Raw genomic sequence first — 25,308 nt, forward strand, 5'->3', positions numbered from 1 at the left:
AAATACATCTCTAGCTGCCATGACAACAGTTTATCAGAAGAAAATCCAGCGTTATAAAAGAACATTTTAGACTTCTAACGGCAAACATATAGCTTAATTAGCGATTGGATTAGCTCAAGGAACATAATTAGCCACTTTCTTAAAATGCCAAATCTTTTTAGAAACTTTTGCACCCCATAGTACTGTGTTGCTAACATGCAATTTGTGGCTCCACATGATCTTAAATGTATTCATTTCTATTTAAGCCAGATAAACTATTAAACATACCCAGAGCTCCCATACTAGTATATTTAGTGATGTAAGCCATGTGTATGTTTTTATATTCATTCTTTTATCCATCGCATATTTCTATCTCCTATTACCTCTTTTTCTATGCCCAAGAGAAGTTCACATCCTCTATCTTCAGTCACTTTCCTGTAAAGAATTGCATTGCTGTCAGGCTTTGAGAGCACTCCAATTTCCATAATTCACAGAGGCAATATTAAGCCCCATCTACAGATGTTATGGCCCCAAACTCTTCCCCTACAAACCTGTAAAAGTAACCAACTTGGGAAATTGGCTTCTTTGTCTAAAATGAATCTAAAGAGTCAATTTTCCTGATTTAAAATTTTCTGATAATTATAATTTCTGAAAAGACACAAAAGTCCTCTCCTACACCTTTAATGCATTTGTTGCGTTCATTTGATAGATTATGAGTTATTTATTTATTTACATTAATATAGTTTTGAGAAGCATATCGCTATGCCTCTCTCTTCGAAACAGCACATATAGGCATGATTTGATGGTGAATAGACCTCCTTTCCAACACACCTTTGTCAGTGGTGGGAATATGAAAAATATGTGGTTCAGGACATCAAAACAGAACATCAATTACAACCTACAAACAGATGCTCCAGTTGGGGCGGAGAAAGCAGCATTCCTCGTATGGAAAAGCCAACCCACAGCGAGCTGTCCGGCCTTTGTGTTAATGATGGGGTTTCTGGACTATGGAGTGTTTATTCATTACAGGACCTGTCAAATAAGCTATAACTCTCTAAAAAGAGTGTCATGGCCTCTAAACTGTAAACTGTGCATTATTTACAAATCCACAAGAGGACTTAGTGGCAATCTTAGCAGTACTTTTCAGTCAGGACTAAATGACATCACTAGAAACAACAAATTTTTTAAAACCTCCTTCTGTTCTCATAAATCTGACGTCGTTGCTATCTTAACATCAAGTCACTTCCCTAAATTATTCCAAATATGACCAGCTCTCTTGCAACAAATATTCTACAATTTCGTTCTTCATATATTAGAAAGATTTAAAAGATATTCAAGTGTTATATAAAAATGCTTTTCTCTAGAAAAGGATGGGTTCATGGGGATGTTTTTGTCAATGCCAAAAATGAAAACATCCAAATGACATAAATTGGAATTTAGAAGGCGGAGCAATAAGATTTTTGTCGCAGAACAGACTGCAAATGATACCATCAAAATATTTATGTTTCAAAGTCTGGTCAGGGAGGCCAGCGAAAACGTAAACTGAAATGGTTTCTAACCAACTATAAGATGGTGAACGTAAATATTTGGATGCTGTTTTTTAAGTCAGAAAATGCTCACATGTTACAGTTCTTTTACAGCTGCCTCCCACATGGAAGATTGAACCAGGATGTCCAAAGACAGAGAGCAATTCAAAAAGCTGCATTGCTAAATGTTATCAGCACTAGGGCTGGGTAAAAAAAATGATTTAATTAATTTTGAATCGATTCCTTTGCATTTTTGCAAAATCGATGTCGAGGGAATGAGATCCATTAGTTTTATAGTGACGCGCGTGACTTTCACATTCAAATGAGCAGGAAAGATGCACTTAAGATTATTTCAAGCCAGACAGCTGCAAATATAGCCAATAGGTTGATTAAAGACATTAACACCCTTAAAACGCTTAACACGCTTATTAACGCTTTTCACAAACAAGTTTGCACTTTTGAGACAGTTTTGTTCACATCTCACATTTAAACTGTCCGATTTACAAGTGTGCACTTTGTGTTTAATATGACAGGAAAAAATAAAATACATGAGTATTTTGAAACACAGCTAAACCACTTTCATTGTTGTAAAAACAGATCGAAACAAAATGAACCAATTTAGAACTGTATGAATCAAAATCGAATCAATTCAGGACTTTGCCGAAAATACCCAGCCCTAATCAGCGCTAGTGCTACATTTAAAAGCTGAATATTTGCAAAGTAAAGAAAATTATCCTTAGTCTAATATCTAAAAAGCTGAGTGAACCAGAAGCGGATAGCTCTACACCAATCAAAGATTCTGAATAAAAGTTTTTGGATTTATAGGATGATAGGTGTGTGTGGTGGAGGTTTTTTTTTCTTCAACCAGGGGTTGCCAGTCCAAACCCCTAACTCTCTCCATCTCAGTTGATATGTCTTTGTACCCTGTTTCTTTTTCACAACGTCCGAGTATGAATGACTGAATGTATTGTAAAGAGCTTTGGGGTCAGACCATTTACCACCATGTGTGCATCCAGTGTTGGATTTCTGCCATTGTGAGGTTCAGGAAGATCAGTGTTGTCTGCTCTTTGATGTGTTAGCAACTTTTAATTCTTGTGATATGACGCTTCTTTCTTCCTGAAAACTTTCCACAATTGTTCAGTCTCCATCCTTGGTAGGTTAGTTTGTGTGGTATGACACTGCCACTGAGAGTACACTTAACTGGCTTAGTGGAGAACAGCTTGTTTATTTGTCTGGCTTCTATCTCCTTTGTGTACCTCTTCAGTCGGGCGCCAGTCTTCTACTCCACAGTACACATTGTCCATTGCTGCTACTCTTAAAGTTCTCTTTGCTAAGCATCTCAAGGGTCACTAATGTTGTACTGTATATCAGCTCATTGGTTTCAGTGATGGACACAGTAAGGATCGTACTTAGTGCTGTATTCACATGATTGAAGAGATCCTCTGGGGCACTTTGTTTAATTTTGCTGGCTGATGTTGGGGTTGACAGGGTCTTAATTTAGCCATCCTCTGATGTCTCTTATTTAGTTGTTCTTACATGTTGGGGCTTGGTACGGAATCCCTGAGGGGGTTAATGTTATATCCTCCATCTGACTTTGTGTCTTGGCCTCCCCTTGCCGTAGTTTTTGTGTGTTGTATCTCCTGGCACACTAGTGTTGAGAGCAGCTGCCGTTTGTGGATGTTGGAACACTGAGCTACTAGATGTTTGGCTGTTAGTTTAAACTGTGGGTATCAAAGAGTCTACGTTTCCCACAGGCTTTTCATAAAACCCTGTTGACCAAGCTTACTGGAGTAGCATTCCACTATTGCCTTATTAACTTCTTGAGTCCATGTTTTCTGTGTTCCACTAGCCCACTTGTCCTCTTGGTACCTTCTCAATTGACACAGACCTTGTTTGACCAGGCAATATATATATATATATATATATATATATATATATATATATATATATATATATATATATATATATATATTGATCTAATTTCTCCCAAAAAGTTTGCAAAACAGATCATTTAAATGTTATACTTAGCAATAAACCTACTGTTACTTACTTTTACTTCCTACCTCTTTTGACTGAGCATTGTTCAGCGAAAATAAGACACATGATAACATATTTACCAATTTAGCTATCCACATTTTCGCGACAGAAAGTTACCTGACAAAGAAAACATTGCAAACTGTAACTGGAATCTTAAAAAGATGTGAATCTAACAAAAATACACAATCTGTTGATGAGAATGAAATTAGATCAAAGATGTAAAGATTTGGGGCCTATTTTATTAAGTCAAAGTCATAAACCATTTGCCCAGACTATAAAATCCCAAACTACTTACATAATCAAAGTTGAATCAGTGGCTAATAGTAATTAAGATAATGTATAATGATACTGCAACATCTCTTGGTGATATCACCCACAGTAAATGCTTAATTGACTGAAAGCCTCATTCAAGAGAACAAAGATATTATGTTTTTTTTTCTGCAAACAAATGAGAAAAGACCAATCAGATTCAAATTACTTTAGTGTAAAGGGGCCTAAAGAGCCTCTAATGTAATTGTTTTGCACTGTAAACTAAAGGTTCACAGCGGTAATTAAATACAGATGCACAGGAACATAATTGATGGTTGCTGTATTTACCATCAAACGGGCAAAATATTCAAACTTGCACTCCAATTCCACCTCTAAGTAACTTACTATTTTGTAAACAGGAGCCATTTCCAACATAAACTGCCCATTGATAGAAAATCTGCTGGTAGTAAACCAACATTCCTCTTCCTCATTTTAGATAATTACTGTTTTGGCACCTGTACAACATACCATGGCTAACCATTACCGGCAGGGTAAAGTATATTCAAACCTTATTGTGTGATTAATGTTATCTAATTAATCATGAACTGACATCTGCAGTTTTTCAGACAAGTTTGTATTTGAAACAGGGATATGAACATCATTATAAATTGCAAGAAATCCTGTTTCTAAACCATCTGTTATTATAAAACCTACCAGCAGTTTGGTAAACTTGAAACGACTTCCTAAAGTTTTTAAATTTGGTCACATCACAACCACAAAATGTATAGTGCATGCTTTGATCTAATGCATTTCATTTTAGCTGTGGTGTGTCCTACTGGCTTTGGAGTTGATGGAAGGTGAACCTCAGCTCTATTCCCACACCTTTTGCAGGCCCTTACACCCCCCCACCCCCCCTCCACTGCCATATGTCTGGCTTCATCAATCTCTCTGACAACTTTGACAAACTTCCCTCCCACTGCTGAAGTAAAACATCCATTCAACATGATGCTGGCACCACTACATTTGAACCTGGTGTTTTTAAGGGTTTGGACAGTTATCTTCATCTTTATTTATTTTTATTGATTTTTTTTTTTTTAATCAAGGCATAAAAGTTCAGTTTTGACCAGAGCAATTTTCTTACACATTTGCCCCAAGCCAAAAACCGTAAACAGGACGGTTAATGGTTTATCTACAGCCCTCTTCTTGCCACCCTTCCAAAAAAAACTGCTTGCATACACACAAAATAAGACCAAAAAAAGTTATATTCTATTCTATTTTATTCTAAAAGACAAACTTGGCTTGAAAATGCGCTGCCCTAATGCAAAGTGGTACGATGTTTTATAGAGAGGAGAAAATTGGTGACACAGATGTTGACGGGTGGGGAACCAGAGCCAGGTTGCATCATCATTTCTCTCACCCACTGAATTTCAGTTAACTTGAAACTTTTTTCATAGATCAACTACATCAGACTTGAAACTGCAGTGTGATATATGCTGGCACTGACATTGAGGTATGTACAATGTTAGCATGGATTCCAGGCAATGTTTTATAAATGAGACCCCAGATCTGTGGAGCGTATGACTAATAGCAATACCTGTACATGGTTTCCCATCTGAGCCGTAGATCTCTGCAGCTCATCTAAAGTTACCCAGAGCTTTTTACTTTATAAATTAATCCTCTCCTTGTCTGGTCGGTCTGTGTGAGATGACCATTGTGTCTTGGTATGTTTGCTGTTATGATATACTTTTTCCATTTTCAGATGTAGGATGTAAATTAACAGAAGTTTGGGGCTAAATATATTTCTTCAAATGCAAACTCTAAATTTCCCTAACCTGTCTGCTGTATCCCAACGCTTTCATAATGACGTTGGTTCATTGATGTTCTCAGAAAAAAGGTGATTTAAGAAACAAAATCTTAAGACCAAGCCAAAACGTTCAATTAATGTGCAATAATGCTGATTTTTTTTTTCAAGCCAATGTTTAAACTTTTAAACTTTCATCTTTAATCAGGACTGTAACTTAACCAGAGGACAGAAAAGTTAAATAAAGCAAAGGAAATTAAACCTTCATTGTAACTGGCAACACTGGCTATTTTCAGAACTTAATTTTATACACATACAGGGCTGGTAATCATCTATTCTCAACTTGTCAGGACATGGACAGCGGCAAGGTTTCAACAACAATATTTTCAGCATCAGCCCACGCAGACGGATGTATTTCTTTGCTTAATGTGTTTCAATAGAAACAACAGCAGGCTTCCTGGGTAGAAAATAACAATCCAGTTCCTTTTATATTTTTCTTTTTTAGCCAAACCCAGGTGGATAGGAAGGTATCATTATAAAGCTTCCAGCTGACACTTTGGATGTTAGACATTACATCATCCTCCTCAGTAGGAAGTTCTTAAATAACTCTGAAAATGGGAGGGGGTCTCATGAGAGACAGATTTGTTCCTTTTCTTTCCCCTACTGTACATTTTGTCTTACACTGCTATCTCCTTAAAAAGCATCCTGGGTCTAAGGCAGTAGCCGAATAAAACTTTCCTCCACAGAAGACAGATATTCTAGTCACTATTCCATTCAGTGGCACCTTGCCAGCTGTGGACCTATTTCAGAAGTGGATAACATAGCCTCCAGACAGACTTTGGTGAGGGTCAAGCTCTAAGGGGGGGCCAGATGGTTTGGACCCCTTGCTTGCTAAAATGCACTCTCCTGCTCTGTAACAGTAACGTTTCTCTCTCGGTATGTGAATTTATGTTGAATGTAACATACAGTCTGTGCAGCATGACAATCAAGCGTGATCGTGCAATATGTGGATCGAGCAGGAGGGAAGCAGACCTGATAGAAAGACTGCCGGGCAACTCAACCCTGTTGTGTAATTGACCAGTGAGAAAGTGTGTGTGAAAAGTGTTTGCATGTGTGAAGAGGAAATCATTACCAAAAAGGCAGAGAGAAACAGTAAACACATTCCCTCTTGATACACAGAGATTTCCATTGCAGTGTAGGGGTTATCCTTTGACTTGTAAAATTTTAAAATAGCCTTTACCACAAAAAAAGCTGTGATTGCAATCTGTAATTAGAGTCTACAGGAAACTGTGGTGACCATAAACATAAAATGCAAACATAACATGCAGTGACCAACCCTAGTGTACTCATTCACATAAATTCAGACGGCATGATCTTTAATGACTGTATGCGTTAAAGGACAAACTGATTCACTGATTCGATGCAGTATATGTGAACAAAATAAAATAATTGTGATTGGGAGTGAAAATTAGATCTATCCACTAATTCAACCCTACAAAACAAATGACTATACATCTGAACTAGCAGGCTGAGCTAGTAGAGGATTTAACAATGAACAGAAAGAGGATTTGGCATTGAAGAACTGACCAAAACATCCATTCATCTATTTTCTGTCGCGCTTATCCCTGTCAATGGGCGAGAGGCGACGTACACCCTGGACAGGTCACCAGTGTATCACAGGGTAACACAGAGACACACAGGACAAACAACCATTCATGCACACAATCACACCTAAGGAGAATTTAGAGAAGCCAATTAACCAAACAGTCATGGTTTTGGACTGTGGGAGGAAAGTGGAGTACCTGGAGAGAACCCACGTATGCACAGGGAGAACATGCAAACTCCATGCAGTAAGAATGCAGGGAAATTTCTTTTTGTACAAATTTACTATCTGAAAGCTGTACAAAATGAAAATTCATTTTGTAGACATTCTGTGTATACAAAATGACAATAAAAGTTGTCTAAGTCTAAGAATAGATCCCTGAACCTTCTTGCTGCAAGGCAGCAGTGTTACCCACTGCACACTGTGCAGACCCAAACATATCCTCTGAAATAATGGTTGGAGGGGCAGTTGCAGCAAAAGGTGGTTCTAACTTAGTGAGCTGAACAAAAATACCCAGTTTACTCTTTAAATAGTTGTTTTCGGAGGAAAAATGTACAAAGATCCCCACAAAAGACGTAAGCTTTTGAGTTTGAAACTTTATGATTTGTTTGAAAAACTTTAGAATTGTTTATACTATTGACAAAATGGCAAACTGGCATTTTCTAGACAAAAAGGGTTAAAGGATATAAAGTTTGCATGTAGCATACAAGAGTGTTAAAAGTACTTACGTTTTATGCATCGGTTGGTTCCTGGAGCCACTACCCAACCAGAGCAGCACTGGTGTCCTCCACAGACATTTGGGCTAAAAACACATGTATGGAAAAAAGTAAAGTGAGATTATGATGGTAATTATCAAGAAAAACTTTCTTAATAATTCTTCCATCTACTTTGCATTCAAAGTTGTTCCTGTTTAAGATGGTCAGGGCAGTGAAGCCCATCTCCAGAGTTGAAATAAACGACAGTGGAGGACACCAAAGACAGGTCGCCAGTCAATCAAAGACTGGTTGCTGATACAAATAGAAACATATAGGCATATAATTCTTTCCTAGGGGCAATTTAGAAACTCCAATTAACGGAACATGCATGAAATCTAAAATACATACAATCTTCAGACAGATAGGCCACAGACTGCATCTTCTCACTGTGAGGCAAGAGTTCATGGATACGTGTGAATTAGAAAACTCTCTAACGAAACAATGTCTCTGTATAAAGCTGGTGTAATTTCTAATCCTTCTAGTATGACTTGGCCTGTGGATAAAAACACCTCAGAGAATCAGCTGCACCTAATTCTTTTTAATAATTTTTCAGAAAGCCCTGTCTTACTGTGGACCAACAAGTCCCCATTCTGTTAGATGGAAATCCAAACTGAACACAAACAGAGTTATTTGAGCCTTGCAGGGATTATGTGAGACACGCGGGACATGAAAAACACTTCGCATTTTCTATAAATCACTCAGCAAATGAGAGATGGCAAGTTTTAAACAGCCAGAACTGGATTCTTTGCACCCTCTAATCCGCACCTGTAGCCCAGGCCAAATTTTTGTAGCAAGGCAGATTAAAAAGGCACCAGACCGCAAAGGCAACTCCAGAGCAGCAGTTAACGTGCTGGGATGGATCTGCGCCCCATCATCCTTTCACAAGATATTACAGTAAGTGGATGTCTGACTCATGGTGATTTGAGAAGATAACAGGGATTGACTCATTGACCTCAGATGGATTGCACTTATTAGATGCTGCAAGTGTTCCTGAGGCGTCATAGGGATAACATGCAGCCTTTTGGGCCCTCTGGCAAGCTTAGCTTTGTCATTAATCAAGCACATCAGGCCAAGCCCGTGCCAAACATATCAGTCATCACATTCAAATTCCATCAAGGGATTTCTGTATGTAATAGAGACGCTAATGCTAAATTACTACTAGGCCCCATGAAAAGTATGTATATGAGCAGTTACACCTTTTGAATTCTTCTTTTTTTTTTCATTTTTGGTGAAAGGCTATCAGAATAAATCTCAAATCTGTGAAGAGCATCCAGAATAAAAAGTCCATCTGAGTGAACTTGGATGTAATTAAGGGTTAAGTGTACCTGGTATGCCAGTACAGTGAATCCAATAAACAGGAGTGAGAACTCCGAGAGGAAATGTGTCACACATTCACTTTTGCTAACTGGCAGCAGATGATTCATCTGAAAACGCTTGAATACGATCCATAAAACTTACCGTGCAGACTACTATGAGGCAGTGTTCCCCAGATTTATGCAACACTTCTTTTATGGTTCCCCAGGACTAAAAGAAACCCATTCATCCTCTGCTTTTTTAGGTAGAGAAGCAAGCAAAGCGCTTCCCAAATGCTACAGCAAAGCATGCTGCATATAATAATGAGGAAATTGTTTACTTTGAATAAAGGTAAAAATAGACAATTATAAGTGGGGACGCTATAATTAGGAGTTTAGGCATGTTGGATGGAAAATAGATGGCTGGTGACAGTACTTTCATGCATAAAATGTACATGGATTCATAAAAATGAATGGAGTTTATAGTAATACGCATCGGTGAAAATATAGATATATATTTTTTTATTCAAAAGAGACTCAAAATGACTTATTGGTGTAAAAAATAGTATTCTCCCACTACAGAGCAACGAAATGAACTATTTGCATTTAACCTATCCCCTTGGGGAGCAGTTGGCTGTTATTGTGCAGCTCCTGGGGAGCAGTGTGGGGTTAAGGGTCTTTGCTCAGGGACCAAGTGTGGCAGCCTATGGGAGTGGGGCTCGAACTAAGAACCTCTGAATTCCAAGCGCTATGCCTTAACCACTAGGATGCCTCTGCATAACAACAACAAGTTAACAAAATTATCTAAAAGCCCACATGTAATGCTTCGCTCTAAATATATTCAAAAGATGATGTGACGCAAAGTTACTGCTCTCTACATGTCTGGAAAAGAACACTAATTTCGTTTATGGTTTTGACTGTGCAACAGAAAAAGCTAGTGAACCTCCCAAGGAGTGGCTGACCTACCTGAATTACTCCAAGAGTTCATCAATGACTCATTGAGGAGGATACAAAAAGCAAGAACAACATCCACCAAAGAGAGTAACTTTGGATCTATGGGACAGGTACTTATTGAAAACCACTCTAGTGAAAAGATTTGCGGAAAGAAAAGAAAAAAATGAAACACCTTGATGCTTTGAAAAAGTTTTCTATGGAGTGAGGAGAATAAAGTGAATCTTTTGTCTGTCTTTATACATGCGACGTAAAACAAACAAATATCATTTCAAAATTCCAACACAGTGGTGTTCATGGGGAAGATTTGCAACCACAGAATCTGGACAAGCAAATCTGACTTGCCATAATTTCATAACCGTGACTCCCACTTTGTTTTTTCACCTCTGATTACCTTAAAAACAACCAAATTAAGGATTTTTAGTGGTCAAGTAAAAATAAGCTATTAAATCCCATTCAAATGCTAAGGCAGTGTTGAGCAAGAGGCTCATTCCTCAATAAACATTGATGTGGCTGAATATAAAAAGATCATGCAAAAGAAAAATGTGCTAGCAATCCAGGCAGAATCTAACAGATAACAAAAGAAAGCTTTTTGTTCAATTGCATTTTTTGTTAATATTAGTCAGAGTGTAATGTCCGTATTTATGCCTGTAACATTCTGGCCAGTCCTCAATAGCTACTCTCCTGCAACGTTAAGTTGCATCCCTGCTACTGCACAACCATATCCCACATTTAGCTTGTTGCCAGCTCTCTGCAGAGCTGAAGGGCTAAAGTTTTAATGAGGTAATTCAGCCGCTTGATTAGGTGTGCTGGAGAAGGGCCGCATCATAGTTGCAGGATAGTAACTCTAATTAGGACCTTGGAATGTGTAGATGAGATCAAAAAAAAAAAACAAATTCAAGTTTTTGCATCTTTTAGGTAAGTTTTTGTTATCATCCTGTCTGGAAACCAATCAATTCATATGTATAATAACAAGAATGCTGGTGAAGATTCTCTGTCATCCAGGTCATAGTCAAAAATTATTTTTTAAATTGAAAAAGCTTCCTGGATGGGAAGTGGACCATCTTCATACAAGACTGGAGAAAAAATAACATTAGTTTCACCATTTGAAGTTTTATATCATAAAACTATCTTCAATGAGAATGAGAATCACATGGCTGAGTCTATGCTTTATTGGCATCTGTCAAGGTTTAGTAAGAAACTAAGCATGATGTTTATCCTCTTCCCATTAGTTAAATCCATTTGTTAGCTGTTAAAAATGAAACTCTGATAACTTGATCACATAATCAGTTTCCTCAGCAAAAACAGCCCCGTTGTGACACATTTATAATATACTGTCTGCAGCCTAAGGTGAGCCATTATAATCCCTCTCTGATTATTATATAAATATTCACCATCCAACTGGGTTCAAGCCATGTCCCTGTGGAACATGCAAGAGAGGATACAGAAGGCTTCATTTAACAAAATGAAAAGTGCTCCATTGTGGAAACAACCCATCATCATTTTAGAGTTAAACAGAAACCAAAAAAGAAAAGAGCCACTGGAGAAACAGGTGTTTCTGATCATGGTGCGAATTTGCAAATGCTCATGAGCCAAAGCTCTGCCTGAGCCGCTCTAATAAATGGTCACAGCAAGAACACAGAAACAGGGGCACACGGAGAACAGAAGTGCTGCCTCTGTATTACTATGATTTGTGTAATTATACAGAAAGGTGTAGTGGAGACAGTGTGATAATCCCAAACCAAACATCCCTCACACAGATGGTCCCTTCGTCTTCACACCATCTGCTCATTCTTGCACAAATTGACATAACTCAAGTTCATATATAAATCAAGAAGGCCCTGCAGAGGGCAGTGATGAAAGCTGTAACCCCTTGCTCACACTGGCTCCGGTGCAGTTACCGAGCCGACGGAGACCGCAACTCCCGCACACCCCCTCTCACACCGCCCTTTTGACTACGGTGCGGTGCGGCTCTGCGGCTCCGGCAACAGGTCCGGAGATTTAACAGAAGTTCACTTGAGTTCACGTAACTTCACGCGATAACACGGCCCAAATAAAGGATTTTTGCGAGAGCTTGTTGCGGAGGGCTCCGGCACGCCGCAAGGATAGCTTTCTTGCGGAATTTTCTGCAGCGCCGGAGTGTCTCGGTAACCGCAGCCGGACAGCTCAGCAGCCAGCAAGAGAGGTTTACGTCTTTTTAATGACTTGGAATCACTGCGGCGCCGCACCCACCGCACCGCAACGGTAAGACCGGAGTCGGTGTGAGCCTGGGGTAAAGGTAATTAGCATGTCCATAGCTTTTGTCTGGATTATGTTTCAGAGCCACTGCAGGAATAGGGCTTTAACCCGAATCAGAAACCATTTACAGCTTTCTGAACATACCATAAACTGTATTATCATTAAATACATATAGCCAGCCTCCTGCAAAGCATTGAACCTTAAATCAACCTGTCAATATTATGCACACAAAATCATATGTTTTAAAGATTTACAGTTTATGCACTCACAAATTGGTATGGACTCCTATTTTATGAAATACTGTAGTTATGCTTAGAGCATGAAAGTTATAAGTCTGTTGTTCTGCTGAAATCTAAAGAAAGCCCAGGTAGCTTTAATGGCTAACTTCAGCTTCCCTGAATCGAATGCTTTGATCTCTAATCTTCCATGTATTTACATGTAAAAACAAAGAGCAGTATGCCTCTTTTCTTCCTAAACCAGGTAAGAAACTCCTGATAATGACTCCTGGAGCATCTGAAGGGATGCAACAGCTCTAGCCGACATCCTGATATGTTGTTTAAGGTTGGAAGCAGCCCACACCTTGTAATTATTTCCCTATGAATAGGCTTTGTTGACAATCCTCATAAAGGTGGAAGTTTTCCGACATTGGTTTTAAACTTTTTTCAATACTTTTTCCTTCCACAAAATTTTCATAAAATATGACTCCCTATGAACAGCAATTTTCACCATGTGCTGGACAGCTGTCAAATCAGCAGTCTCTTCCCATGTCAGTGTATTCATTTTAATAATGTGATATTTTGTATTTGCCTTTCCCTAAATTGAAAACTGTAATCAATTTTACTTTTTTTATGATAAGGTTGTTAACTGAAGCTTAATTTGTATTTACTACACACACACAAATAAACTGAAGGGTTTTAAACCTATTTCGCAGCTACAAAATGTTTTATTATCTTGAACAATACTTGCCTATATGATACTATTACAACAAAAATGATGTGGGTTTTGTTACATCATATATTGGTTTCTCTTACATTTAGAAAGATTCAAACAAATGGGCCACAACCGCAGCACAGCAAAATAAACGGACTCATGCTGTCTGCGTAAAAATAGGTCACTCAAATTCCTGATCGTATGAATACGCATGAGGTGAAAACACAACGTTTGACAGAAAGCTGTCACTCTTACCCAGCCAGTCGCCTTGAGCTGGAAGAGCCGGGCTTGCTGTTTTGCCTACGGTTCACTCTGCTCCTCTGTGGGTGTCTGGCGGTGCGCTGCGCCCTGTGGTGCGGCGTGGAGACCAGGGCTTCAGCTGCGGACGCGCTCCTATGTTCCCCTTCACTGGTTCCAGGATCCAAGGGTGCTTTGGAAGAGTTCCTCTGACTGATCTGCTGGTTTGGGACCACCTGGCTGGCTCCGGTCCTCCCACCTGTTACCTCTTGGTCACCATCGCTCACCCTTATGAGCGCAACAGTGAAAATCATTAAAACAGCTAATCCGGTGCGCTCCATTTCAGCCAGTTTTGAAAGAAGCGCGCAAAATAGAAGCAGATCGAGTTACAGTTTTAATGCAGGACCAATAAAATCTTTGCAATTTTTTTTTTTAAAGAACAAGCATCCTCTCCCAGCAGTGAAAAACACCAGGATAACTTTTAATAATGCCCAGGTAACACTCATTCAGGTTGTAAAATAAGCATCTAAAGTAGAAAAAAAACATATATTTATATATATTATTCTCTTCCAATGCAGAGAGAGCAAAAAAAAAAAATCTAGGCAAACATTATTCCATCTGCTTTGGTGTATTTATAAAAAAAGAGGCACAGAGAGAAGAGCGGCTGAAAGGCTGCTGAAGCTGCGCTCCAAGTGAGAGTTTGAACCGTGCTCCCATGGATATCACCTCCTCCTTGGATCTGAAGTCACTGGGAGTTTTTTTTTTTTTTTTTTTTTTTTTTGCATGCGCTTTGCAAGAAGTAACACCCCCTTGTGTTGCATCCACATACAAGTCCATGCGGCCACACATATTTCCTTCTGCCAAGTTACATGATGGGTTTCTTACAGCAACTCTTTTGAACGCATTTGGACTGAACGCGCATGCAGCTGCTTCGATCATTACCGTCCATTTATATTTGAACTGACAAACTATTACAATGTCATAAAATTTAAGATTACCACAACTTCCAGATGTTCTCCTGTGAGAGTTTGCGTTTGTGATTTTTTTTTTTTTTTCTGAATTAGTTTAAATTTAGGCTGTGGATTTTATGTACAAATGTGCAACGTTGCTATCTGAGATTTCCTCCATTTTATAGTCTTGTACTGTATTTTGGTAACTCACAGATTCAACTCTAACCCAAACGTTGGAAAACTGGTCAAGTTATGTAACAGATCACATTCCCATTCCCTCTCTGCATGCTGCATCATCAGTTTCCCTCTTACTGACTGGAAACAACACATTTCTCCTCTCCCACAAGATCCTAAACTGCCCAGAGACAGTTGGCAACTTCCTTTCATGTAACCCACAAAGATGCATGGTTTTCGCTCTCATCCATCAGTTTCAAAACACAAAATGTACTATGCCCATTCATGCTCTTACCCTAAAATAAAAAGAAGACTGTAACTTTTAGTACGTGTTTCCATAACAATCATATACCTAAAAATAAAATACAGTAAAACTGGAGAATGAGGTTGCATATGGCTTGAGCCTGCCATGGCCAGCTAACCTCCAATTAACCATAAGGGTGACCCAAACCTGCAATATAAGTGCTATAAATGAACCTGTTATGGTCAAAGGTTTGCTAGCACCTATCATATGCATTGCAGTCAGTACTTGAGTTGAGGGGGGATGGCATCAGCCTTCTTAAAAAAAATGTTAAACATCATTCCCCTTCTTAAATGACCATCCCCCCCCCATACCATCCTCTGTGACATTTTATTACTGAATGGGTAAAATCTCTACCATATATTGTCCTTTCAACATTTGGCGGACTGTGGGCTTACAAGTAGCCTGAGCAAAATAAATAAAATCAAACAAGTGGCCTACCATGACTAAGCTGATCCCAGTAGAAATTTGTCCTCTGCATTTGTCCCTTTGTATGTAGGGGCAGTGATAGCCATGCCAGTCCAGAGACTGACTGCATTTTTACTGTAAGGTGCATTGGTCAATGTCAATGACCGGCGTACCTGACATGTAACAAACATACCATGCATATTGCTTTAGGTTAATAAACTATATTAATTAGGTTATGAAATCTTCCAAATAAAAAAAATAAATAATTTCCACCACCCCCCTTCATTTTTTTTTTTTTTTTTTGTAACAACTAGACTACTGATTGCAATTATATGCATTGGGCTTTTTTAGTGATCCATTTGAAGACTTGGATGTTTTTTAGAATGTAGAGATTATGTTATAAATCAATTTTAACAAAGTGTAAAAACCGTAATTAGGTGTACACGTTTAAACCGTATCCATATAATCTTAAAATTATATATGCAGCTTTGTTTATATAAACTCACAGAAATGTTTGGTGGATTTCTCTTTCGCCATTTTCAGATAAACCATGGACCCTTCTGTCCTATTGCCCATCATAAAAGCTATCTGATTTTTTTGTTGTTACAACAGTTCAAATGTGTCATTAAAAGCTCAGTTATCACCCCATTCATGGCCAGTGTAACTAAACTTCAAATTTGGACTGTACTGCAGCTTTTCATGCAAGTAATGATTTACTTCGTACTGGTATTTGAAAGTTTTCACACTAAGCTGTTATTTAATGCAATCCATATAACAATATTGCAGTCTAATCTATTAAATATGAGCTAGATTTCTGCATTATATGCCAAAGTTTGAGCCATCAGAGAGGTCAGCTCATTAAATTGACTTTTCGAGAAAACTCATTCTATCCATTTGGGGTTAATTAATCATTTCATATTCCATTCATTCATCCAATGTCTCGCCCTTATCGTCATATTGGACAGGTCCAGTCTTGGAACCCTAAACACCTCTTTCTACAGCAACACTTTTCAGCTCATTTCGGAGGATCCCAAGGTGATTGGTGAGAGAGGTCTCTAAATTCTCTGAAGAATAAATTAAAAGTCATGTTAAGAACAACTTTCAGCAGTGAGATTAATGTTTTTGACCCTGAGAAGGTTTTTATTGCAATGATCAGATTTTTGGTGTAAATGTCTATCCAATAGAAATCCTGTCTGTTATATAAGCTAACGATACTCACCACAAGAGAAACAGTCTGCTAGCATGTTGTGCTCTTCAAATACAAACACAAACTGAGGGGTTCAGGTTAGATTTGCTGGCACTATGCTCAGTGATGTTGGTCATCATCATTCTACCTTCAGTTGTCTCAACTGCTAAACAACACTTAGAGACAAACTGAAAGCAGAAACATTCTGCAGCGGTGCATGTTTCCTGCTCACCATGCATGGTAAATATATCTGCAGAGAGGTGATCAGTGAAATGGCAACCAGGTTAGTTCAGTTAAGAGAAAAAAATGCAACTGTGCTAAGACCTGAACTAAAAGAAAACTGATTATCAACATAATTGTGATTGAAGGGCTCTATCTACAAAGGACTCCAAGGATTCACTAAATCAAAGATATCTGCGAAGATTCTCAGTCATCCAGGTCAAGGTCAAGCTTGAAAAGTTCAGTTTTGGCAACTTGATGTTTCTAGAAGACATTTCACCCAAAAGGCCTTTTCAGTTCTAACAAGTGGTGGGGAGCACCAAGATTTATAATTGATGATATTAGTCTCAGTGCTTCCCACCACTAGTTAGAACTGGATGACAGCCAGAAACTTAACCATGAAATTATAGACTGAAAATTTATATCAAATTCAAATATCACTCTAATGATGCAGAGATCACCAAAAAAATGGATCACATATGATACACTTGGCTTTAAAGGTATAATTAGGTTACAAACCAAAATCCTAAGCTTTGAACATTTCTCATGGCAGTACACAACCCATTATGTAGATAAAGCAAAAGTAGGACCCTTCATTTTGAATAAATTAGCGTTAGGTGGGGGAATCTGTTCACAGGACAGATACTAGTTGAACATCAAACAAATCTGGTCTATTTAGAAAATTGTTAAGGAGAAAGCTAAAAGATAGGTATTTCGCGTCAGGATGGGGACACAGCATGTTCACTAAAAATAAACTTTGTGGTTTCCATGTTAAACATTCATCCGCGCATCGCCCTAAACAAGCCTTCACCAAAGTTAAAGATGGAAATAGCTGTATCATGCTGAAAACAAGCTTTTCTTTACCCGGTACAGAACATGTAGACCTAAATACAGGACCACCATGAAAGCAAACCTGTCAGACGTTGTTAAAGCTTTTAGGATGGAGGAGACTTTTTCCTTCCATCTGGACAACAATCCAAAACTTACAACCTGACCTACATTGGAATGATTTAGATTGAATTATATGTATGTTAGAATGAACAAGTTAAATTCAAGACCTATATCCCATTGAGTTAGATGACAAAATTTACATTTTCACAAGCCTCCTCTAGCCCCTTTAACTGAGCTTAAGCAATGTGGCAGTTAGCAACACATTTGAACAAGATGTGTTAATACATCCCCAAAAACATGATTTGTGCTGGTATATAAAATGTTTTTGACAAAATACAAAAAATATGTTATTGAATAGGTTCAAAGTCTGTAAACATCTTTTAAGGTACTTTATGTGTTAGAGTCTAAATTGTTTAAATCAGAGCGATCCAACCTTAAAGGAAAATGGAAATATGAATCAGAATTAAATCAGACAAGTTAATCTGAGCCCTTAAGTAGGCCTACTTCTAACAATACCAATTATTTACTCATTAGGTTATCCAGTTTCCCTCTATATTGCTAAAGCTTTGGCATAACTTAAAAAGCTCAATGTATGGAAGTAAATATGTGCCATCAGAATTTGAATAAAAAATACCTCTGAAATTTGAATGTTGTATATTAGTGCTTACTTTTTCAGTATTAAAATAAATTCAGAATATATTTTTAACCTAAAAAAAATTCAATGTCATTATTTGTACATTAAAAAAAAAATTCAGTGTAATTTTTTTTACATGGTTGCAATTTTCAGTTATTAAAAAAATTCACATTCCTATTTCAAAGTGATAAAATTTTCAATATACATATTTTTCACAGTTTAAATTTTCAGTGTTAAAAAATTCAGCATATAAAAAATTCAACTTTTCAAAATTCAAATGCAATATTTTCGTTGTCCTCCAATTCCACTTGCTCAAATTCACTGTCTCAAATTCAGCGTCTAAAAATTCGCTGTAAAAATGGCCAAGGTTACTTCAGGTCACAGACATTAGCAATGGATGTCCGATTCCAACATCCACCTAATCACGTGACACAACCGTCATATTGAAGAAGTACCAGTATCACCCAGGCTGGCGACCATGGAGGCGAACTCAAACCCAGCGGTGAGTTTAATGCTTTCATATTTCTGTAGTATATTTTATTTTGCGCATGAAGTTTGATACATTATCTTAAAGCCTGATTTAAAACACTGGTTTGGGCCGTTGTTAATCTTACACCGTGTAGTGCCGGCATATTACTTCTCGCTACCTCCGAGCACCCCCCCCCCCCCCCCCCCCAAATTTCCCCCGTTTTATTTCAAAAAGAAATACCACTTTTCCAGGCAGTCTTAGTAAAGTCGTAATTTTTCAGGAGATGCTACCGCTAATGTAGTAAGCTAATATGGCTGCCTTGTGTGCTTCAAAGAGGGGCTGTGAACAGTTCCGACCCCACTCTGATCAGCTACTGTATTGTTAGGTGACTTCATTTATGAATTAATTAAGAAATTTATTGTCATTACAACATCATTCAAAATACCAGTTACCTACCAAATTGTAGATTTATTTGTGCTTGATATAGTTTCTACAATTTTAATGGGAGAAGAGCACAGTAGGCATCGACTGCCTGTCTCAGTCTCACCTAAGACAACATACAAACAACCCAGAAAGTCACCACCCATCAGTTCTCTTTAAAGATTCTAGACTTGGCGCAAGGGGTATTTCTTTTTGAAATAAAACGGGGGAAATTGGGGGGGGGGGGTGCTTGGAGGTAGCGAGAAGTAATATGCCGGCACTACACGGTGTAAGATTAACAACGGCCCAAACCAGTGTTTTAAATCAGGCTTTAAGATAATGTATCAAACTTCATGCGCAAAATAAAATATACTACAGAAATATGAAAGCATTAAACTCACCGCTGGGTTTGAGTTCGCCTCCATGGTCGCCAGCCTGGGTGATACTGGTACTTCTTCAATATGACGGTTGTGTCACGTGATTAGGTGGATGTTGGAATCGGACATCCATTGCTAATGTCTGTGATCTGAAGTAACCTTGGCCATTTTTACAGCGAATTTTTAGACGCTGAATTTGAGACAGTGAATTTGAGCAAGTAGAATTGGAGGACAACGAAAATATTGCATTTGAATTTTGAAAAGAATTTTTTATATGCTGAATTTTTTAACACTGAAAATTTAAAGTGTGAAAAATATGTATATTGAAAATTTTATCACTTTGAAATAGGAATGTGATTTTTTTTAATAACTGAAAATTGCAACCATGTAAAAAAAATTACACTGAATTTTTTTTTTTATGTACAAATAATGACATTGATTTTTTTTTAGGTTAAAAATATATTCTGAATTTATTTTAATACTGAAAAAGTAAGCACTAATATACAACATTCAAATTTCAGAGGTATTTTTTATTCAAATTCTGATGGCACATATTTACTTCCATACAATGCCTTCTAACTTAAAGCACCAAAAATATCTTTTGATTAGATGATGGTTATCCATCTGGATATTAGTCTAGAAACACAATCTCATTTTAAATTAACAAAGAAATAACCCTGGAACAAAATAATGTATCCATAAAGCAGTTTGTTTGACCAAAGCGCTGGGGAGCTTAGATCTATGTGTATTCAAAAGGTTTTCTTCTCTTTGATGAGAACTATTTTGCCAAAGAATGTGATTTATTTGGCAAAGAGAACTTGGGTATTTTCCTGGTCTCAACTGCAGCTGCAGGGACACACATGAACTAACATTTAATAGCAGTAAGGCCAGCAACACCCATTCATTTAAAACCCTGTTACATTTTTTATTATTTATTATTTCCATGTAGACATGAGGATCTTTTAAAGATTCAACATTTTTCTATTAATTAATGCAGCTCTTGAGCAAACATGAATAGGCTGACAATTTCAAAACTAACATCTGAGGCACAAGCATGCCTTTTTATGTAATCACTGAAGATCGTTGATGCAGCCATTAATGTTATAAAAATACATATTAACATAGTCCCGGTTGATACAATTTCCAGCATCTGGAGGAACTTTAGAATAAATGCTAGTTGGATGTCTCTGGCTATGACCAACACTTCTATACAAAGAAGTCTTTGAAAGCACTGGCATGACGACTAAGCCACTCCTATCGTCTTTCAGATTCTGCAGAAATATTAGTGCATTACAGTGTTTCCCACAAGGCAAAGAGCTGCGCTCTGACAATAACTTAAAAACTGGAAATTTGTGTGTGATTAAAGAAAGCTAATGTTTGATTTTGTTACCATGGCATTTCTTTTTTTCTTTTCAGATTTCAGTTATCTGATGCAGAGTGTCTGTTCGAAGGAGTTTCAGTTTTATATCCACTCAGGCTCAACTGACTTGCCCATCATCCCTGTGCAAATGAAAGGTCAGGGTTTGAGTGTGTCTATTGGAAAGTCAAACAGTATCATTACACCCCCGATTGTAGGGCTCCCATTATAGATACAAATCAACAGTACATTTTTAGTTTCACCACCAGAATTTCAATTGACTTGTCAGTCTCTGTGATGACTTTCAATGAAAAGCACCAAGAAGGAATTTCAATCTCCTCATTACCTTTTTGCTGTTTGTATCAAAGGCCCTAAGCTCTCCTTTATTTGTTCCTGGAGCTGGCATAATGTGTACATTGTTCATAGTGGTCAGGGGAAACTTGGAAAAAGGAATTGCTTTTGGCAAAGAAACAATTTGCAAAATGCTGAAGTTATTTGTTTTAATGTGAGTTTTTCTTCTTTAAAACCTGAAAGGTTTTAATGTGATGGATGGGCAACCTCAGGGAGGGAGTACCCACCTCTTGCCTATTGATGGCTGGCATGGACTCCGACCCCCATTGTGACCAAAAAGGAAAAATCTGATTGCAGTAACAGAATGAATGACAGCTTACTCAATGAAGAAATTTCAAGAAAGACCTACATCATGCTTTGCCTCAACCACCTCCCCCCATTTCCCCAGGCGAGGTGGTTGACTGTTCATCTCAAGCTCTGGTCCTCCACCAGACGCATTGTGAGCTCACATTCTTTACAGTATCTTTGTTGTTTCTTGACACAAGCAACAATGGTATTCCTCTGGGCAGAAATATCTCTGATGTATATTTGCTGATTAACAATAATCACAATGCCTGGTTCAATGGCTATGTCCATTTTGTTGGTTTATATCTGGAGGTGCCGATGGATTTTAGGACAGTTATTTTCCCAATACCATGTGAGGTAATTCGCAGTTTGATTACAGTCATTTTTTAGTTGGTATCCCAGTCAGTAACTCAGTGGAGGCTGCTGGACTATTTCCGGGCCATTTTGCACAGCCTGGTGTTAAAGATCTGGGCCCTCTGGTGCTCCAGGAATGCTCCTGCACTGCCAGGATCTTTAAAGAGCAGATCTAGGGACCCAAGATGCAACCAAACATAACAATGACTATTCAATCATTTATTAAAAGCTAAATTTAGGAAATAGCAGGAAACCAACAGCCAACTTGGGGATGGGCAAAAGTTCCATAATAAACCAATAACCATCCCAGAATCGGTGGGATAAGGGGGAAACTGATTTTTGGTTCCTCAGTTTAAGAGGCTGGTGACACTGGAATGACATCACTGAAAGCTTGACAGTTTTGAGAACCACCAGTGTTTGAATGGGGAACTTTTCTCCCGAAACTACAGTAGCAAATTACACTGGAGTAATACTTAAATAGAATAATTCCATGGAGTAGCCAGAACTCAGGTAAAAGACCCTGGGTTGATGCAGTTGAATCAGAGGCTGATGAGGTCACCAGAAATCAAAAGCATAGGGAATATCCGATGAGAGCAAGGCAGAACAGAAAAATCCAGAACCCAAACATTAGATCCGGCAAATGACACTGGGCATTTACTCACTCAAAGGCTTCCAACAGTCTGGCAACTCCTTGTCCCTGGTGCAAGTGGCAACAGGCAAGATGTACCAGGGATAGTTGTTTTTTTGTCAATCTGTAACTCGTGCTGGTGCAAGAAGTACAGTTCGCTTTGTTTAAAAAAATATATGAGAAGGATTAGCAGTTATTTCAAATCTTGATTGAAAACAATTTTACTTGCAAGGTTATAACAGTTTCACCCATGACACCCAATTTAATGTTATGAAAAGAACTTATATTCTATTTTAATAGATTCAAACAGGGGAATGATGAAAGACAACCGGTCAAGGGAGGTCTATGTGCCTTTGCATCTTGGTATCTAATCCAAGAATATATCCATCAGTCCATCTTCTCTCACTTATTCCGTCAGTGTCACAGTGGGGCCAGTTGCTATTTCCAGCAGTGTATGGACAGGTCGCCAATCTGTGGCAGGGCAACACAGAAACACACAGAGACACACACACATACACACACTCAATACTGTGACAATTTTGAGACGCCATTTTACCAACAGTCATGCTTTTGGACTGTGGGAGGAAGCCGGAGTACCTGGAGAGAATGTGCACAGGGAGAGGGTTAGGGTTAGTACCCATGTTCTTTCTGCATGGAGAACATGCGTACTCCATGCAGAAAGAACCTTAGCCGGGAATTGAACTCAGAACCTTCTTGCTGTAAGGGAAAAGTGCTACAAACTGTGCCACTTATTTACTATGCTATTTATTTTTGATATATTATGGGAATTCCTTTGAAAGAAATTAAATAATTTTTTTCATCACCTCTCATGAGCTAGGAGAAATAAAATCCTGAAAGTAAGAGAAATGCATTTTTTTTACACTCTGATGGTGGTGTTCAGCTACAAACAGGTTTTAAGTTATTAGTGTAGAGATGTTGCCGAGCTCATGCAGAGGCAGGGCTAAGTTGCAGAGACAGAATCATGCATGAGCACAGATAGCAGAGCAGACATTAACTGATTGTGCCTGTGTGAGGTGCACACTACTTGCAAGTGGCAGGTCTCCCTGGAACTTGTACACAACATATAACCGTTGCATCTTACTTTCCTTCCTGGTGATAGTTTTGTATTTTTCCCAAGGCTGATGAGTTTTACTTTGCCACGGTGTCTCAGTTGCTGTCTGAGTCCTGAAATCCTGACAAAGTCCTACGACCAAAGTAGCTTTTAAATCAATTGCATATCACCACAACTTGCACAGTAACGAAAGATCCTGAACGATCTGTGCACACCAATTCACTTTAGCATGTTCAACTGTTATGGGAATGATTAAACAAAAGTTTTGTCAGATCGTACGCCAAAAGAGATCCAGTGTATTAACAGTTTTTCATTCTACAGATTCTCAGAACTTAGCTCAAGATTTGTGCTGCTATTCTAGAGCTACAATGGAGCTCTTTACTGGTTGAATAATTAGTATTAGGCCATGAGGTTCATTAGGTTAATGGGCATTTCTTGGTAGGTTTGCCTTGAGAAAGTTTTGCTTGTCATGCCCTCTGATTTTACTAAATTTATAAACACTTGTCCTTTGTTAGGTATTTCCCCCAGGCCCTAAAAACAGCATTTATTAAACTGCTGTTGAAAAAGGACAAATTGGGCAAACAAGTACTGCAGAACTACAGTATAACTCACACCTCCTTCAACAGTAAGATAACAGGAAAAGCTGTGTTTCAACAGTTCAGCATCTTAACAACGACCAGTCGCTTTGATGTCTTTCAGTCATGCTTCCCCACAATATCGACTACACTTAGTAAATGAGTGACTGTTGAAGAACAACAGCGCTTGCATTACTGGACCTTAGTACAGTGTTGGACACTTTAGATAACTTCATTCTACTAGAGCGCCTGGAAATGTTGGCCCTTCTGCTACATCACTTCATTTATTTAAATCCTATTTGAAGGACACAGAACTTTTTCTCTCAGTAAATAACTTTAAATCACAGATTACAGAACCCACAGCCGAGGTTCTTCAAGGGTCCCTCTTTGGTCCCCTCCTATTCCATAGCAACCTTCCCCCCCTAAGCTAGAACATATGCTATCATACCTATGCTGATCACACTCAGCACCACATTAAATTGTCACCAGTTGACTATTTATCCATTCAAGTGGAGAGAAGAAATCAATGCATGGATCTGCCAAAACAGTTTTAATTAATGCAGTTATGCTTAATAAAAGCATAACTGCAGTCATAATTTTTAGACCAAAGGAGGGGTCAGGACACAGCTTCTGTTGCTTTAGCTAGAAACCACTGATCAGTCACCATTTGATGGTGTAGTTTGACTCAGATCTGAATCTTCAGAGGCACATTAAGAAAAGTGGCCTGGTATCACCAGAAGAACAAAACTAATCCATATGTCTATCTTTAGTCGACCTAATTACTGTATCAGTTTCTTCATAGATCTGCCTAAAAGGTGGATTCGACAGCTGCTGTTGATCCAGAATGCTGCTGCCCATGTCCTTACTCAAACTAAGAAAGTTGAGTTCATCACCCCAGCTCTAAAGTCCTTACAGTGGCTTACTCTACGTCAGAGAATAGACTTTAAAATACATATGTTAGTCTATAAATCACTTAATGGCTTAGCCCCCAAATACATTACAGGCTTTTTGTCAGTTTATTAACTGCCCAGACCTCTCAGGTCCCCTGAGTAAAGTCTA

The 25,308-nt window shown here is 38.3% G+C and overlaps 1 protein-coding gene across 1 annotated transcript in view; it reads right to left on the reverse strand.

Annotated features, from left to right (window-relative positions):
- LOC119787539 (latent-transforming growth factor beta-binding protein 2-like) overlaps positions 1 to 13,984 on the reverse strand; it is a 132,656-nt gene extending 118,672 nt beyond the window's left edge. The window contains exons 1-2 of the mRNA XM_038291457.1: positions 13,617 to 13,984; positions 7,924 to 7,997 (exon numbers count right to left, since the gene is read on the reverse strand). Coding sequence (XP_038147385.1) covers positions 7,924 to 7,997; positions 13,617 to 13,939 — 397 coding nt within the window. The 5' untranslated portion in view covers positions 13,940 to 13,984. The remainder of the gene's footprint in view (positions 1 to 7,923; positions 7,998 to 13,616) is intronic.
- Positions 13,985 to 25,308: the final 11,324 nt, after the last annotated feature.

Source organism: Cyprinodon tularosa, unplaced genomic scaffold, assembly GCF_016077235.1.
Source record: "Cyprinodon tularosa strain WSP-4 unplaced genomic scaffold, ASM1607723v1 ctg3, whole genome shotgun sequence".
NCBI lineage: Eukaryota > Metazoa > Chordata > Actinopteri > Cyprinodontiformes > Cyprinodontidae > Cyprinodon > Cyprinodon tularosa.